General features: G+C 44.1%; 1 protein-coding gene across 4 annotated transcripts in view; it reads right to left on the bottom strand.

Annotated features, from left to right (window-relative positions):
- The window catches only part of Fas1 (fasciclin 1 Fas1 domain-containing), a 276,409-nt gene that overhangs the window by 12,665 nt on the left and 247,511 nt on the right, over positions 1–16,233 (bottom strand). For 2 of the 4 annotated variants that reach the window (XR_013087038.1, XM_076826168.1), the window contains exons 8-13: positions 13,899–14,141; positions 12,496–12,525; positions 4,987–5,201; positions 1,512–1,674; positions 805–949; positions 492–533 (exon numbers count right to left, since the gene is read on the bottom strand). Coding sequence is in view for 3 of the 4 variants with exons in the window: in XM_076826168.1 (XP_076682283.1) it covers positions 492–533; positions 805–949; positions 1,512–1,674; positions 4,987–5,201; positions 12,496–12,525; positions 13,899–14,141 (838 nt within the window). In the remaining variant the exon portion in view is untranslated. The remainder of the gene's footprint in view (positions 1–491; positions 534–804; positions 950–1,511; positions 1,675–4,986; positions 5,202–12,495; positions 12,526–13,898; positions 14,142–16,233) is intronic. The other 2 variants (XM_076826169.1, XM_076826170.1) reach the window with 2 other exon arrangements.

The following is a 16,233-nucleotide window of genomic DNA, read 5'->3' on the forward strand; positions in this document are numbered from 1 at the left end:
CGGAAACGGAGGGCAGAAACGTGATGCCGAATTTCATGGCCAAGGTAAATTCAAGATAAATATTACAGCAGCTTTTGCGAAGAACCCCAGGAGACCCGGGTGGAAACCAAGGCTATTACCGTTCTCACATCTTGCACATATCTTAATATCTTTCTTTCACGGGACTCCGAGAATCTAAACTCGGTGGTGTTTGAACTAGCGCGTCCACAGGCAACGACTGTCAGAAAGTGCTTGCTACTTCACCTCTGCGCGGTCTTTTAAACTAGTTTGACTCGAGCAAATGGATCGCACCCGATCCCTTTTATCTCGACCACGAGAGCCGACTTCGTTGCTAAACGAAAGCCAGCGACGCGGGCACGGGTGTACGCGCGTTGGACGCGGTGCGTGACAGTGCGTAGAACCGTTCGCAATTGGATATCGTGCGCTGCGTCGTACAGGTGAAAGCACGTGTCGTCGCTCATCGGCGACGTCTAAACACTGAACTCACTCACCGAAAGTTTCTGGGCGGATCGCGTTTTCGTCGTACTTGTCATCTGGATACAACGAAATAGCAACAGGTTTGAGATTGAACATAGGGCAGAGCTCTCGTACGGAGCCTGAACGGTGATCGATACATATTCATCCGGCTCGCTACCAACAACGACAACGACAACACTCCCGAGCACACAGTTACGTTGGCAAAGTGATATATCTGACGTAAACGTTGAGTGTACGTATACTGAGAGTACTTGTATATGTATATCATAGAAATTGCAAGAGAGTGCTTATGCAAATTGATCGGACACAGGTGCGCCGGACACTTACTTTCGCTGTACTCTCGGACGCGAAGCTTCAGGCTGTCTCTGACCGCTGTGAGGACGATGGTGTCGTTGTGCTTCATCTCCTTCAGCTTGGCCATGGTGTACGCCTCGTTTGCTATCACCAGATGTCGTTCCAGGATCTGCTTCGTCTGAAATCAATGATAACAGGATTTTTTAATTCTATGCCCCGCTTTTACAACACATCAGAAAGAGAAACGTACAGTCGCATCGGAAAGTAAGTTGACAATATTTAAAATCGCATAACTTTTTTAAAATTGGTCCAAACGACTTGGGTTTTTTTTAGAAGCTAGCGGAATTAGTTTTCTAGGTGACGTGTTTCGTCGTTTTGACAAAAAATGCAACTGGTCGGAATAGCGATGAAAATAGTGAATATATTCAGGATTTAATCTTGGAGGAACCCAAGTTGAAGTGATGAAAATATTTTTAATGCAAATTCAATAAAATTCATTAGGTGATTTTATTTAAAGAATAAAATCCAGTTTTCTTTTCTTTTTACAAAGCTCTCGAATTACTTTGGTGATGGTTACGATTAATCGCCTTTTTCTTTTTTCGGGGAGTGCCAGGCCTCCCCTTGGGTGCGCCACGGCTCTGGTCACGAATCAGTAATTTAGAAGCGTTGAAATTGCAAGTCGGGGGAACTGCAAAGTGATTGTTTTGTAGCGTTCACAGTGGCTTTGGAGGAATACTCACGTGGTAGCTGAAGTCAGTCATAAAGAGCTTCTTGGATGTAGACGGGTAACTGATAGCAGCCACGTCCCAGGCGTAGTTGCGCGGAGCGAAGTACGTGAAACGCTTCGTCGTGTCACCCAGCTGCTCGTTGAATCCGCGCCGTTGTCCCAGGAAGTACGTGGAGCTGGAAAAAGGTCGGAGAAATGTTAGAAATTCTTCAGCGATCGTGGATAACCGAAGTCCCTAAAAGTGTCCAATTATCACGGTCGCACTTAATCTTTCACAATTCAACGAACATGTCGATGGCTTAGTGCGCAAATATTGTATGTCCACTTTGTGCGAAATTGGAGTTTTTATATGCAACAGATAGTTCCTCACTGTTTTTTATGCTGTATAAAAATCACATATATAAATCTATTTCACAAATTTACCAAAAATAACATTCTTCTTCGTTGTACAGCCCTGAATCTTATGTACCATTGCTTGTTTAAATCTGTTTTTCTCGAAAGCACTAAAAGTGGACGTAGCTGACATTTGTGCATTAAGCCATCGATGTATAAATAATTAACTTATCTCCAGGCCCGGCTCGTGCTCTTCTTGCGCCCTTTATTTATAACAGGTACATTTATTTGAGCTTCTTGGTGACCTCACTTTAAATTTTTATTCGTAGCTTAAAACATTTATAGTACAACTTGTAATATTTAATTTAAAACTTTACTTTAAAAGATGCCAACAACGAAAGGATCATTTTCCGCCCCTTGTCAATCTTACGCCCCAAGCAGCTGCCTTACCCCCGTTCTGCTTTTCAAAAGTGAAAATTGCAATCAAACCGGAGGGCAACCTGACGCGACATAAAAGCCGAATTCTCGCTTGGCATAATTCGTGTCAAAGAAAATAGCACAGTCATTCTTACATCCCTACTAAACGTCCACAAGCTGGCTAAGCACGAGGGTCAAGCAAGATAGAAGTGAAGCCTCTCGACGAATTGCCTTCGAGCAGCTATTGTTCGTTTCATGGCTGGTCTGTGCGCATAAAGGTCCATGGGAAACGGTGAAAGGGTAGAATGCAGGGGCAAACAAATCGATGATACCGGATCCCGGTATTCCTAAACGCACGTGAGTGACGTATCGCCAGTAGGGAGATACTGGTATGGATGGGCTCTAGCGAGGATGTCATGGTGCCGGGTGATGGAATGCTGACATCATCCATCCAGTGCATCGAGTAAAGATACCTATCGTATAAAGGGTCTAATGGCATTAAAGCCTGCGCACAGCCGACCATTTCCCAGACGCTCGTCGCCCCGACGCACAGTGGTCGGACGCATAGAGGAGAAGTGGAAAAAAACTCATAACTTCAACATTTCTCAATATTTTGTAATTATTTTTTCTTCGTATTACTTCTTAAACATCAAACTTAATATAATATTAAAGAAATAATTTAATATGACTTTTTTACAAATAGTAATATTACTAATGGCGTTGGTTCGAAATCTTTCAGAGTCCCACTAGAATACGAAAGGTCTACTTCAGATGCATTTTTCTTCCCTATTATAGAGAAAAACATATATTTATTTTCATAGCAAGATACATTGATTCACTGGCTACCAGAAAATAATAATCGATACCTAAAATACTGACATTCATAATTTAGGGTTTTTTCCACGTTCCGACCACTGTGCGACGATCCCCGATCCGTTGCAACAAGACGGCCTGTTTCGTCGCGACGATCCCCGATCCGTTGCAACAAGACGGCCTGTTTCGTCGCGACGTCCAGCAACAATATTCGATCCATCCCGCCAACGAACGCGCACCGTGCAGCGCTTCGTATTCGATCGTTATCTAAACTGCCGTGATATTTAACGGCCGGTCCCCTGAATTTTTCCTCTATCTTTTTTTTTTTATTGACTCTTGGAGTTATCTGCTCGACACCGTATGATTTAATCAAAACTTTTGATCGCTCGAACGTTGGACAAGCGCCGCGCGAATGTTTAGTCAACGGGCGCGCTATTTAATGGGATTTTATCGTCGCGCAAGTTTATTTGCCGGTTATTGGGATATCGTTTAATTGGATTTTCCATTACCGATGCGTCGGTAATTGAAATAACGAGGGGGGATGGGGGGGGGATTAAATCGCGATGGATCCGCCCGCGCGGACCACGCGCGGCACCGGGCGTGTGCCGTAACGATTCCGCGAAAACAATTTAACGAAAGCAAAATGTACGCTTTTCACGGGGGAACGCTGATGCGCGCGGGCCATTTATATTTCAACGGGAACGGCAGCGAATGTTGCCACCAGGCACGTTAAAACAATGGCAGGTGTTTTGTAGCTTTTTATACTGAACGTCGAAATGGGCTCGGCTGCACGTTGTAATTTGCGCTTTGGGGTTCGTCTGGAATTTAGTGGGCAACGCGAATTAATCATTCCTCCGCTAACGAGGATTGGAAATGAAACATCCGAATTTCTAAGTGTCTTCAATTTTAAGTATCAGTTTAAGTTTAAATTTAACTTTTAATTCATATTTAATATATACACTTATGAATTATAATATTATAAACAAAATTTTTAGTTTGAGTTTAACTTTTAAATTAAATTTTAATTTTAAGTGCAAATTTAAATGTAACTCAGCCGTTTTCACAGAATCCACTGATATACGTATTCGCGACTCACCGCGAGAAACTTCGTTGTGGTCGAGGCAAACGACATCCACGATCGAAATGCCAGTTAAATGGAATTATTTCGACGCAATTTCGAAAAAATGCTACGGCTTATTTAGTCTCTTCAGCCGGCTAGCACATTTACGTTTGCGAGGCTCTTAAATCGCGAGCCATTAAGTTGAACAAGGGGATAGTATCAATAAGGTATCGGGGACAACAGTGTTCCGATACGAATTTAATGGATCGCCGGTGGAAACATCCAATTCCCGCAGTAAGATTCTCTGTTTATAGTTCCTCCGTGGAGCGGGCTACGTTCACGGTAATTGGAATGGAGATTTGTTGCGTTATTTTAATTAAATTCGAGGCAGGCCAATGGGATTGAGCCGTGGAGCCGAGGGGAACTTCTTTGCATCGGAAGAAACGCTCCAGCAGCGGAATAAATAAGACTATCTTCCCCAAACTGATGGATTTTAAATTTCACCGACGCCTGTTCCTTCGCGCAATCGATCCTCGCGCCATACTCATTATTTCCCATCGAAGTAGCTCTACACAAGTAAGTCATTGAACATAAAACACCTGGGTATCTTCCTTGGACTTTAAGGCCCAAGAAGTATTTCACTGAAAGCTGAATTCGATCGTTCACCATAAACATCAAAGAATTGCTCTTACTTCTATGACAAACGACTGCTACTTGCTCTAGATTTCAGAGGGAGAAGGACATCTCAGAATATATCCTGGCTTTGCTCGTTCGATGCTCGTGAAAGATTAAGCAATGGCTTGGAGTGGGCATTCTCCTTTGACGCGTTGCAGCCTGTTGAATATTAACGCGCAGTTTTACTTACTTCAGCATCGGGTCGGTCCTAAGCTTCTCGAGGACAGTGGTGTACGGGACACCGAGGACCCTGTCGATGATATGAATGATTCCGTTTGTGGCAGCGATATTCGCGGTGACTACTGTCGCGTTCACGCCGCCACCTTCCACGGTCACAGTCTGGTTTCCGCTCGGCCCCTGGACCACGTTGAAGTACAGCTTCTTCCTGTCCGCCGCCGTGGGCACCTACAAGAAACGAACGAATCTTGAAGGAAACGCTCACGAGCGCACGTGACACGCTTGGGAAGCAAGTCATGCGTGCTTTGCATATGGAAACACGGACAGAATGCCACAGACAGAGAGGACAGGTGATCCGGTTCTTCGAATAATTCGCCATACTCGATACGCCGCACTTTTCGCGAGGCGATGCAGTCGTGTGGCATTTTTACAAGCAGCCTTAAGCGGGAACACCACTGTCACGCCCGGAAAAGTAAGCCGTTTTTAAGATTTTTTTTCAAGACTAGTTTACAGTTTTCATAGAAAATTTTTATTACCTACCTTTAGTACAATGTCTTAAGAGACTATACAAAAAAAATGAATAGAAATGCATGGATAAATTTGTTAATATTAATTAATCTTCTAGACCCCCCACGCGCGCTGGTCGAATGTGTAACTATGGAACACCGGGTCCGAAATCAAATGTAATTTTTTTTTATAAACTATATGAGTGTAGTTTTTCCAGCGTATTTCAAAAAATTTGTTCTCGATTAAAGAATCCGCACGTACAACGCAAACTACGCTCATATAGTTTATAAAAAAAAAATGAAATTTGATTTCGGACCTGCTGTTCCATAGTTACACATTCGATAATTTCGCGCGGAGGGTTTAGAAGATTAATTAATATATCAAAGTTTATGCATGTTTTTCTATTTATTTTTATGCATAGTCTCTTAAGACATTGTACTAAAGGTAGGTAGTAAAAATTTTCTATGAAAACTGTAAATTAGTCTTGAAAAAAAAATTCTGAAAAATGGGTTACCTTTCCGGCCGCCACAGTGGTGTTCCCCTTTAAGCAGAGAATCACTGAACTGAATGACGATATTCATACTTTGTGATACACTAAATAAAGGGTTGGAAATGTAGAAAAGTTCACTAGTAAATAATGATTTTAATATGAACTGGTAAAACTTAGAATGTTTTTGCAAACTGATTAGAATATTTACAGGCTACTTTAGCCACCTGTCTAATTCGTGGATCAGAGAGAACACTCTATTGCACCTCTGTCCCCGTGAAATCGAGTGCAGTGCCAAAACTGAAAGTTGCTGGATAATTTATAATTAACGAGACGGCCGTGTCGCGATTTTATTCGAAGAACCGTCGAAAGTCAGCCTCGTGCAAACAAGAACTCGTACATATCTAACTGCCAGTTACGACGAAAGACGGGGAGAGAGTTAAAAGTTACGCGGGTTCCTCTACTTGAGAGTTCCCTGTAGAGTTTAAAGAAGAGAAAGGTGGGGAACGTCGTTAGACAGTTAGCAATAAGTTCGCTTCGTTATGTGTGCGTCTATGCGTACTTAAACGGGGATAGAAAGAAAGGATGTTACAATAAGTTCCATAAAAGGTCACGCGGTTGTAGAATATCTTACGAAATGGAACATTAAATGGTCCAACTAAGAAATAAACAAAATAAGAAATATTTTGATGTGTTTGCATGTTTAGGGAGTGAAACCACCCCTCGAAGTTCATAAGGGGTACAAAATTGTGTCCAGTAAAACTTTACATGAAAATACATATCCAAAAACCAAAGCAATCGGAGACGAACACCTGGGAGACTTTCCTTGTACGTGTAACCTTACAGAGATTATCACTTCTTAATCCAGACATACCCTTTTCAGTCCCACCAAAGTATAGTTAGAGTGCGTAAATTAACAAAAAGCCATGGCGAGAGCCTGAAGAGGAATTCAGAGATGCGTCTGCGAAGTATTTGGGAGTGTAATTCGCGTATTCGACTTACAAATACCGTTTGAAGTTGAAAATTTGTTTCCTCATCGGGGGCCCCGCATTTTCGCAGAAAGTTTAATGAGGCCGGAAACGAAGGAGTGGAAAGAAGACGGGGAAGAAAAAGAGGAAGGAAAACCCGGGACGAGGGGAGAGATAAAGAGACAGAGAGAGCAAGAGAGAGAGAGAGAGAGACAGAGAGAGAGAGAGAGAGACAGAGAGAGAGAGAGAGGGAGACAGGCAGAGAACTTAAAGGCAGTGATTCCTTTTCCGGTTGATCCCTCTCTCATGAATTTTCCGGCTTGCACTCCGCGCCACTTCCGGCTACTTTTCTGATCTGGAGTTGCCGCTGCATCCGTAGATAGATGCGTCTTCCCGGGGCTGCCTGCTTCAAAGAGCAGATCGAATAAATTCCGTGAAAATCCACGCCCCTTACAAAGAATTTTCCTATAAGCCTCTTTCTCGGGGAGATCACTACCCTTTACTTTCCATTCCTGCAGGATCATGCGCTACCCTACTTTCCTCATTCGACGTCTCATTCGATTTACTCCCTCCCCGCTCGCCCGGCCCTTTATTTGCACTTGCGCGTAATCTCGCCACTTCTCGCAGGCAGAATCGACTAACTTCCAGCGCACATGTCCCGCCGTAAATAACGACTCTAATCGGAGGATCGAGTAAATAATCAAGGACATTGACGCTGAGACGTGTACCTAATTGTTCCGCGGTTCGGTGGAATCGAACGCTCCGTTAGAAGACAGATTAATCGCGAACGAAGCGACGGGGACGCGACGGGATCGCGTCCCGCGGAACGACGCCGAATGAATTAATCACGGAAACGCGCGCCTGCTCCGCGGTACGGAAGAGCAAAAGGAGAGTCGCGTTATCTCGCGTATGAAACTGAACGCCGTGTTACGAGACTCGGGCCTGTTTTTTCCTTCCACCGGTTGTTTTATCGTCTCATCGGGAGCCGGGGCGGCCCGTCATAAAGTAGGGAACCGGCGTAAAACATATCCCCCGCGATAAATTGGCGCGAAAGCACGGGGCCCGCGCGTCGCTTAATGCAAATCGGTCGACACCTGGCATAAAAACGGCGCATATTTCGGTCGGCCCGACGCACTCCAGGAACGATTAAAGGGCGAAATAAAGCTGTACGCCGCGCTGCTTTATCGGCTTCCTCGTCCCGAGCGTAGCCTGGTAACGCGTAATTAAATCGACCACCTCCAATATACAAATTTCAGGGAATCGTTCCTTTGAATCGGCTGGGGACAGCTCGAAGCACTCCAGCAAATTGTTGGAGTGCTGCGTAGCGTTGCATATAAATTCAGGCTTCCGCGAAACGTTATCTTGTGATAAATAGTGCGTAAAATTATTCAACGAGAAATGCGCAGGTGGCTGCAAAATTTGAGCCGGCGCGGATTCGTAGCGCGCTGTGCAAAAAACTGTGGGGATTCCAAATTTTAGTGAGTTTGGAAGGATTCCGTGGGAAAATTTAATTGGCAAACGGTGGTGTATAGGAATGAAGAGACCTTCGTTCGCATACTCTACACGTTCCAAAGGTTTCGAGTGCTTTAAAGAGTAGCTGTGAAGCTTGCGAGGGACGCACCTTATTTAAAGGTACGCTGAAACGCTGATTCGCGAAGTTTTAATGGGTGAATTTTGATTTATTGTAGGGATATCGGTGGTAAATCCACAGATTATGTAATACTAAAAATTTCAACCTTTCTCCTTCTTAATCCGACGTGTAGGGCTTTTTCTCTACCGAGCTTTCTGCTTTAGTTAGCGATGGAAGGTACGCGAATCTTTACGGTAAAATTAACGATAATCGTATGAAGAATATCTTGCGCACATTCAATGCAATGCGGCAGAATGAAGGTTTAGGGCGCAATGCCGTGAGTTACACATTCCGCAGGCGTTGTTATCTCCGCTCCGTGGTCGGCTGCTATCGATTTTGATCTGTGAACGCAATTACGCGAAATCACCGATATAGCTAATTACTTCAATGCCCGTGCTTCAATCACTGGGCACGCTGATACGGAACTGCCTTTAATTATACGGTCTGTCTGTTAATAAATTAACATCCCACCGGGGCAAACAAAGTGCAGTAAACGCGCATGATAAAGGCCTGGTTCTCATTATGCGTCCAATCGACGCCAGACAACCGACTAACGACCGACAAAATATTGCACCGCATGTACGGTGTGGTGGACTGGAAATACCCCGAGAACTTTGTCAGTATTATTCCTTTCAACGAGCGTTGACAATGAGTTGGGCAGAAAGATAAAATCACAGAGTAATCATTAAAGCCTTGCTTTAACATTTATACTAATGATTTAGAGACTGATTCGGCGATATAATCCACGATTTTTGATAAGAAGCTGTAGTTATTTCGTATCTTAAAAGTCTCTGCATCTATTGGAAACTGGCACAAGTGGTATTGCTCCGTGATTAGTCAGACTGGTTAATAGAAGACAGTTGTGGGAGATGTACGAGCTGCGAAGGGTTGCGGCTCGACTCCTTGGACAAACGATACCCAATACGCTGGCTTTCACGAAGGAATTTTAGTCCCGTATTAAGAATTGCCCCACTTCCAGCCCCCTAATCTGATTATCAACATCGGGATCAGAGATTTATCTATCAGTTAACAAGCGGACAAGGAGGTCTGCGAAATGGAAGCCTCGCCAGCGGCATGAATTAATCTACGAATGGATTATGATAAAAGCCCAGCGGATGCGCACTAATATCCAGGTCGCTAATTGCTGGTTATTAAACAACATCCACCAGTAATACGTGGAGCATTTATTAGCAGCGTGGCGTATGAACGTTCGTCCCAATATTGACTTCGCCTGCCTTCGTTTAACACACCACAATGCGCGTATTAATTACTGTAAACAATGAGCAAATCGTTCTAATCACGAGTAACGTAATTTCCCTGCGGCCGCCTGGTATTTTCGCGCCCAGAGGTGCTATCGATTATGAAAACAGCGAGACTCCGCGGAAACGACAACGATTCGACGCCCAACAGACTAAGCCAACAGGAATAGCCGTTTGTCTTGGAAATATTCAAAGAAAACAATCAAATTCAACGTGAACGACAAATTTTTGTTTTTAAACGAACCATTGCCCGACGATTTCATTGCTTAGCGATTCAACGAAACGCGATAACCATGTAGAAATCGAAGAACGAATACTCCCTTTTCGGATTCCATGCTTTCACATACCATTTTCATTTACAAGTGAATAATCACTTTTAGTGGAAATTAGCTGAACCATTTTCTTCGAATCGTCTCCTACACGCAGCTTAAATATTATAAAACAGAATGCTCCTGACACCGCAATTGATTCAAAGAGGACAAGAGGGAAGGATCCTCCTGAATATTCAAATTCCTTCCATCCTGTTGTAACAACCCATTCGCGGAGCACAGATGCATCCCGCAGACTTACAGCAATACACTGCAAATTATAAGTTGCACAATTAGTTGGACGCGTGTTTTTCATTATCCACCCACCCTCGCCGCCGTAATTGGCGTGGCGAAACAATCGCGAACTCGAAGTATCTCACCCGCGACCGTTTTATGAAGAGGATTACACGCGCCCCGTGTTTTCCACGGTGCCGCTCAGCCGTTTATTATACCAGCAAAAAGCGCGATCTTTCACCTCCTCCCCCGCCCCCACCGTGCCCGCGGATTTGCAAAAACCGCCCCGGCGTGGCAATATAAATTCGGCGTTGTAAAACTGAGCGTGTAAACAAACGGCAAATTCGCGAACAATGCGACGAGAGGGGATAATACTCGTTCGAATGTATCCGAAAGGCGGGGCGGAATTTATAAATTCACACGGGGAATTATTCTTTCACCCTTGCAGACGGGCCCTGTGTATCGTTTCGATTAAGCGACCCCCGTTTCCTTTTTCGCCCGGTGAAATGTAGTTTTCGCGCGTTCGAGGGAAACGACGTAATCCACGGGTTTAAAATAAAGTGTCCTTTAATTGAATACCGTGCCGCGGCGGTTCCGGAGCGTGCGTGCCGCCGGTACACGCAGAAGCTTACCCGCTTGTAAATCGTACCCGCGAGAGCTGTGGCCATTATTCTTTTACATCCTGTAGAAGGTCGCTTGCGATTCGGATGGGGCTGCGGAATAAATTCGTGCGAAGTATGCTAGCGAGGAAGAGATAGGCTTATTGTTAGAGAATCGATAGGTGCGACAGGGGTGGAGGGTGGCGTTCGATCGCGAAGGAAGCGGCAGAAGTATTCTAGGAACGTTCATCGAGATCCGTGAATTAATCTGCTGGCCAATGAGCCGCAGTTTGTTATGTGACGCGCGTTATTGGAACTGCTAAAATATCGGTGTCGAATATCGAATTCCGGGACGAGTGTTACATTAATCGCGCGTTGTATAAACGGCCCCGGAAGTTACGGTGGGGGGGAGGCGTTAAATGAAAATGAGCCTTCCTGCTCGAACCCGATAACGGGTGGCTCGCCTCCTTAGATTAAGTGGATTGGAAGGTAAAAGTTTGCCGAAAGACGCCTGACGTCATAACAACGGAGGGCTTAGGCGCCGTCAAAGTTCCCTGGGACTAGGCTGAGGGCCGCTGCTTCGTTTCCCCTGCTCCCCGTAGCTCATTATCATCCAATCAGCATGGCGAAACTTTTCGGCGGAATAACAGAGAGCCCTCTGCTGTTTTAACGCGCTTCGTGTACCTGCGAGCGACGGAACCGAACTCGATATTATGTACTCGAGGATGGCGGCTCAGTTGTGCCCGTCTAGTTCGAGTCGAGCAATAATTATACAAGCACCAATGCCGCGCGATATAATTTGCTTAACAAGCGTTCCGAATAGATAGTTGATTTCGTGCCTTCGCACTTTGCGGGATGAAGAATCGTTTCAGTGGGAAATGTAGTATTCGAGTGGCGGTGGATGAAGTTTAAATCCCGAAGGAAATGGTTTGGAATTATTTTTTCTCGTTGTCAATTATACGAGCTGTACAATTCCGTCGTTACTTGCTACAACCTTTCGTTAACCGTGCCCTAGGCTTCTGTTTCAATTTCTAAGTAGCGTAGACTTCAAATAGGGAGACTAGCAGGGTTCACGGCCACCGCAGGCTCGCGCAAAGATATCGCGGTACACAGATCTTACCAGCGCAGCGAACCCAACATTGCTAGGTGTCTAATTAGCCTGGAAGCTGTGAACAAGTAGCGTTAGAGAGAAAGCAAGCGTGAGACAGAAAACTCGTGGATAAGTTCCTCGTAAACAGCGTGGCATCTCTGCATTAAGGACGTACGGTCTGTTTGTGCGCCGGGATATTCAATTCGAAGGTTCTCCCCGCTGCCACGTGTGATCCACTGAAGATGAAGCGGTGACAACGACAAGTACAATAAGTCACGCGGCAACGAGCTTTCAGAGAGGGTTCAACACCGAGAGAAGTAAGTGAGGCGAACGGTTGAGAGAGAGAGAGAGAGAGAGAGAGAGAGAAGAAGAAAACGGATGCATGAAAGTTAATTAGCATTCGAACGGAAACACTGGAGGCTGTATAAATGTGTATTTACCCCAGCGAAATGCTTTCCGACCGAGGATTCCTTTGAACAAAAAAAACAAAACAGAGAAGCATTAAGTTAATCAACTTATAAGCCTGTGTAGACACAGCGGTATTTAGCTGCTCGTGTGTGGACTCGAATCGCGAGGAATGGGGGGAAAGGGCACGGTCGAATGTTTATAATTTACGCCAAGACTCGACTAAAGGTACAAACGAGTAATGATTGATATTTGATTCTCCCTTCTTGCACGATCGCAAGGAATTTAGCTGTCTGAAAGCTCGAATCGCTTCAAATGTTACAACTTTTACTGATACTCGATTTTAATGTTCTGGAGTTAGGGCGATTTCTAAGAATTCTCTTGAATTTTTAATATCTGCAAGGTCGACGAAGTCTCCGAATGGTCGAAACTTTCGAGATACTCCTTACTCTAAGAATTCGAAGGAATTAGAGGGTTATTAGGGTAGTTAGGATTATCGAGATTTAGTGGAGTGGCAGTGCTTTGGGATTTCGTACCATCTTAGTGACTATTAAGACCGTGAAGACTATAAGGACATTCGAGGCAGCTAGGACCTCGGAGACCGCTGGGATTTTGGGGCTACTCGGAAACTGCGGTCTCCCATGATCTTGAGAACTACCGGGATCTTCGAACTTCTCATTAAACTGAGGATTACAAGAATACTTTTAAGCAGCGGGGCTTTGAAGAGGGTCTAGTAAAACATAGAGATCTGGAACTAATTCTGTTTTCTCGTGGTGTTAGAAACTACTGAACCTATAGACTCCTTGAACACTATTATATTTTAATTCACGGTGTTCTTTGCGATCTTGTAAATTACCAGGAATCTCTCACTCGGAACCGGATTGAGACCTTTGGAGGCCCTAAGAAGTTAAAAGATTTTGAGGACTCTTTATACAGGATCATCACTTCAACGCAATATAGAATTTCTTTGGCATTTCAAATAATTTATCTGCCTAAAAACCACTATAAATTCAATGATTCCTGGATCATTGAGTACCAACGAGATTTTAGCAAAGTAGTGGCATACCAAGTGCTGCCCAGACCCCGTGTCTTCTTAGAGGGTTTGGGAAGTACTTGGATCTAGAACCCTATTGGGATTCAGAGGAGTATCGGGATCGAAAGGACCATCGTGAGTTTCCAAGCCATTAGACTTAGAGTGTAGGTCTATTGTGAACTTCGAGACTGCTTTGCCCTTCAAATCCCAAAGGCTTTCAAAGCTTATGTGACAGATATGAAGCCACTCGAGGTTTTTAAATGTCTCTGATAACTCCCAAGGGTAGGTATCAGCTTTTCATCAATGTTCGAAGCGATTCGAAACTTTTAATTGTACGTTCCAGATGATTCGAAGGATCTACCGCTAGAAAATAAGCTAGACGATAGGCAGAGTTAAGCGACTCACCTGGCTGACGCTCTTGTTCTTGATTTTGTCGAGGGGCAGCCGTTCCTTGACGTAGTGGAGGTTCAAGATCTCCTTGACCCGTTCCTTGTCCTGGAGGATCTGCTGAACACCTGGTTCCTCGAGGGCCGCGTTGCTCGGCGCGAACAGGGTGACATCGCGCAGGCGACTAATGGTGTTCATGATATCGTCCCCGAAATCTCGAATGGTCTCGTAAAACTTGTACACTGGCCCGTCCTCCTTTTCCTAAATGGAGAGAAGAGATTTCTGTTTATCGATTTCGAGGTGCTGGCAGGATGATTCTACGAAGGGACTGTTAATAAATGAAAAGAAAGAAATGGAAGTGCTTAATAAAAATATTGTAACGAAAGAGGATGGAGAATCTCGATGCTTAAATAACGCGAAATTTGCGAAGCTGTGGACTTGTATTGCTCGAGAGGAACTGGAGGAAGTCACCTTTGATTTGCATAAACTGGTGCGAGTTAAATAATTATCGTGGGAAACGTATGGAAGGAACATTTTTTCTTACTGCAACGTGGCAGGTCAAAATGCAAATTTCTGGTTAAAGTTCGGTGTGTAATACAAGATAGACGGAACGTGATGGTTTTGCTTCTTTCCACCTTCGAAGGATATAATGTTTCGAGGTGTTTATTAAATAAAACGGCACGCTCCACTTCGCATATTTCGCTTCCGCGTAGAAATGCCAAATAAAATGCTCGCAAGGGGCACGGGGAAAGGTATTGAGACACAAAAATAAAGCTTCAAGCCGTTACGGGGCAATTAAATCGCGAAAAAACTCAAAGGTTCCCAGAAGCAATATACTTGATTGAAATCACTGTCGATGGAATCCTCCGAGATACGAGGTGCTTTCTTCAACAAACAATTTCGATTAAAGTTATTGGATATAGAGTGATACGGAGTAATTCAAGCGAGGGCGACAGGCCATACCTCTTCTTTGTCTCCAAACAGAAAATAACTAAACAAATCAACGTTTTTTCGAAATAAAAGTTCAAATAGAAAAATTCTATTCTGTACTTTGAATCTGTTCCTCTGCGAAGCACTGTGTGTGTAATTTCTATTAAAAATACAGTCATTCGATGATTTTTTTTCTTAACACAAGTCACCCCTTTATTCTGCACGCAGTAAAAATATTATTCAGCCACATTTCCGCATGTACAGAAGCAAATTCTGACTTCAATCAAATTCTAAATTTCGGTTCAATATCACATGTGGCTCGAGGAATTCAATTTTACTTTATATCTCAATTAAAAAACACATCAAGTGCCATTTTTAAAATATATAACGCCTTCCACTCGGTTCGTCTGCTCCACCCTGCAACTTGCATACACAGGAGCACGACTCAGGCTACTCAAAAGATTTCCATAGTCACGACTCTGTTCCGTCGATGGAATCTTCGACCGTGCTCCATGTAACAGCAATTCTTTCCCACTTTGAACGGTAAAAGAGTTACGACCCATTCCAGCCCCGTGAATCACCCTGTACAATCAAAGGGAGGGCAACGTTTACATTCGCGACGTTCCCCCGTCAACAGTTGCTCTTCAACACGACGGAATAATCCATTCGCCAGCGAGTCCTTGTGCATCAAAGTCCTTCTAATTAATAGTCAATTCGAAGCACGAAGGGCTCACGCAATGGAGACGAACATTGTCGCCCATTGTCGTCCCTCGGGCGTCGCGACGTCGACACACCCTCATCAAAATCACGATTTCTTGTCCTTCTGTCCGCGTATAATCATTTAATTTGAAAGACAACGATTTAAAGTGTATTCTTACCATCTAATAATCCACTGTCTAATAGACTTTGGGAGAAACTTATTGAAAAATGTTTCGATAAGGGTTTTGTAGTCCTTTCAGCCTGGGTATATTAATAACTGCTTTGCACTGGGCCGCAGGATAAAAAGATAGTGAGAATACATTGTACAATAGGTTGGAGGTAATTAATCGAATCGTTTGCGACACCTTACTCGTCTCTCGGTGCTCATCGACAGGATCAACGACTGGCGAAACAGACAATAAAGAACCAGAAAACACAAGGGAAGGAGGGATACGTGGCTGCATTGGTAGTCATTTTTAGCTTTCCACCTGTCTTCCATCGTTTTCCTTTTTTCCCTTTCTACAGGCTGCTCGGAGCATTCGGAATTCGAAGATCGAGGGCCATGGCTGAGCCTTTGGTGTTGATCGAGCAGAGGGGGATTCAATATTAATGGAACATGATTGTTAATTTTCAGTTTATAAATCAATTTCGTTAGAAACAGGCGAAAGTTTCAGCTGGCAAATTCATTAGGTCTACTCTATCGGTGGAAAAAGTCAGCTGATAT

The sequence above is a fragment of the Andrena cerasifolii genome, chromosome 14 (assembly GCF_050908995.1).
Source record: "Andrena cerasifolii isolate SP2316 chromosome 14, iyAndCera1_principal, whole genome shotgun sequence".
Taxonomy (NCBI): domain Eukaryota; kingdom Metazoa; phylum Arthropoda; class Insecta; order Hymenoptera; family Andrenidae; genus Andrena; species Andrena cerasifolii.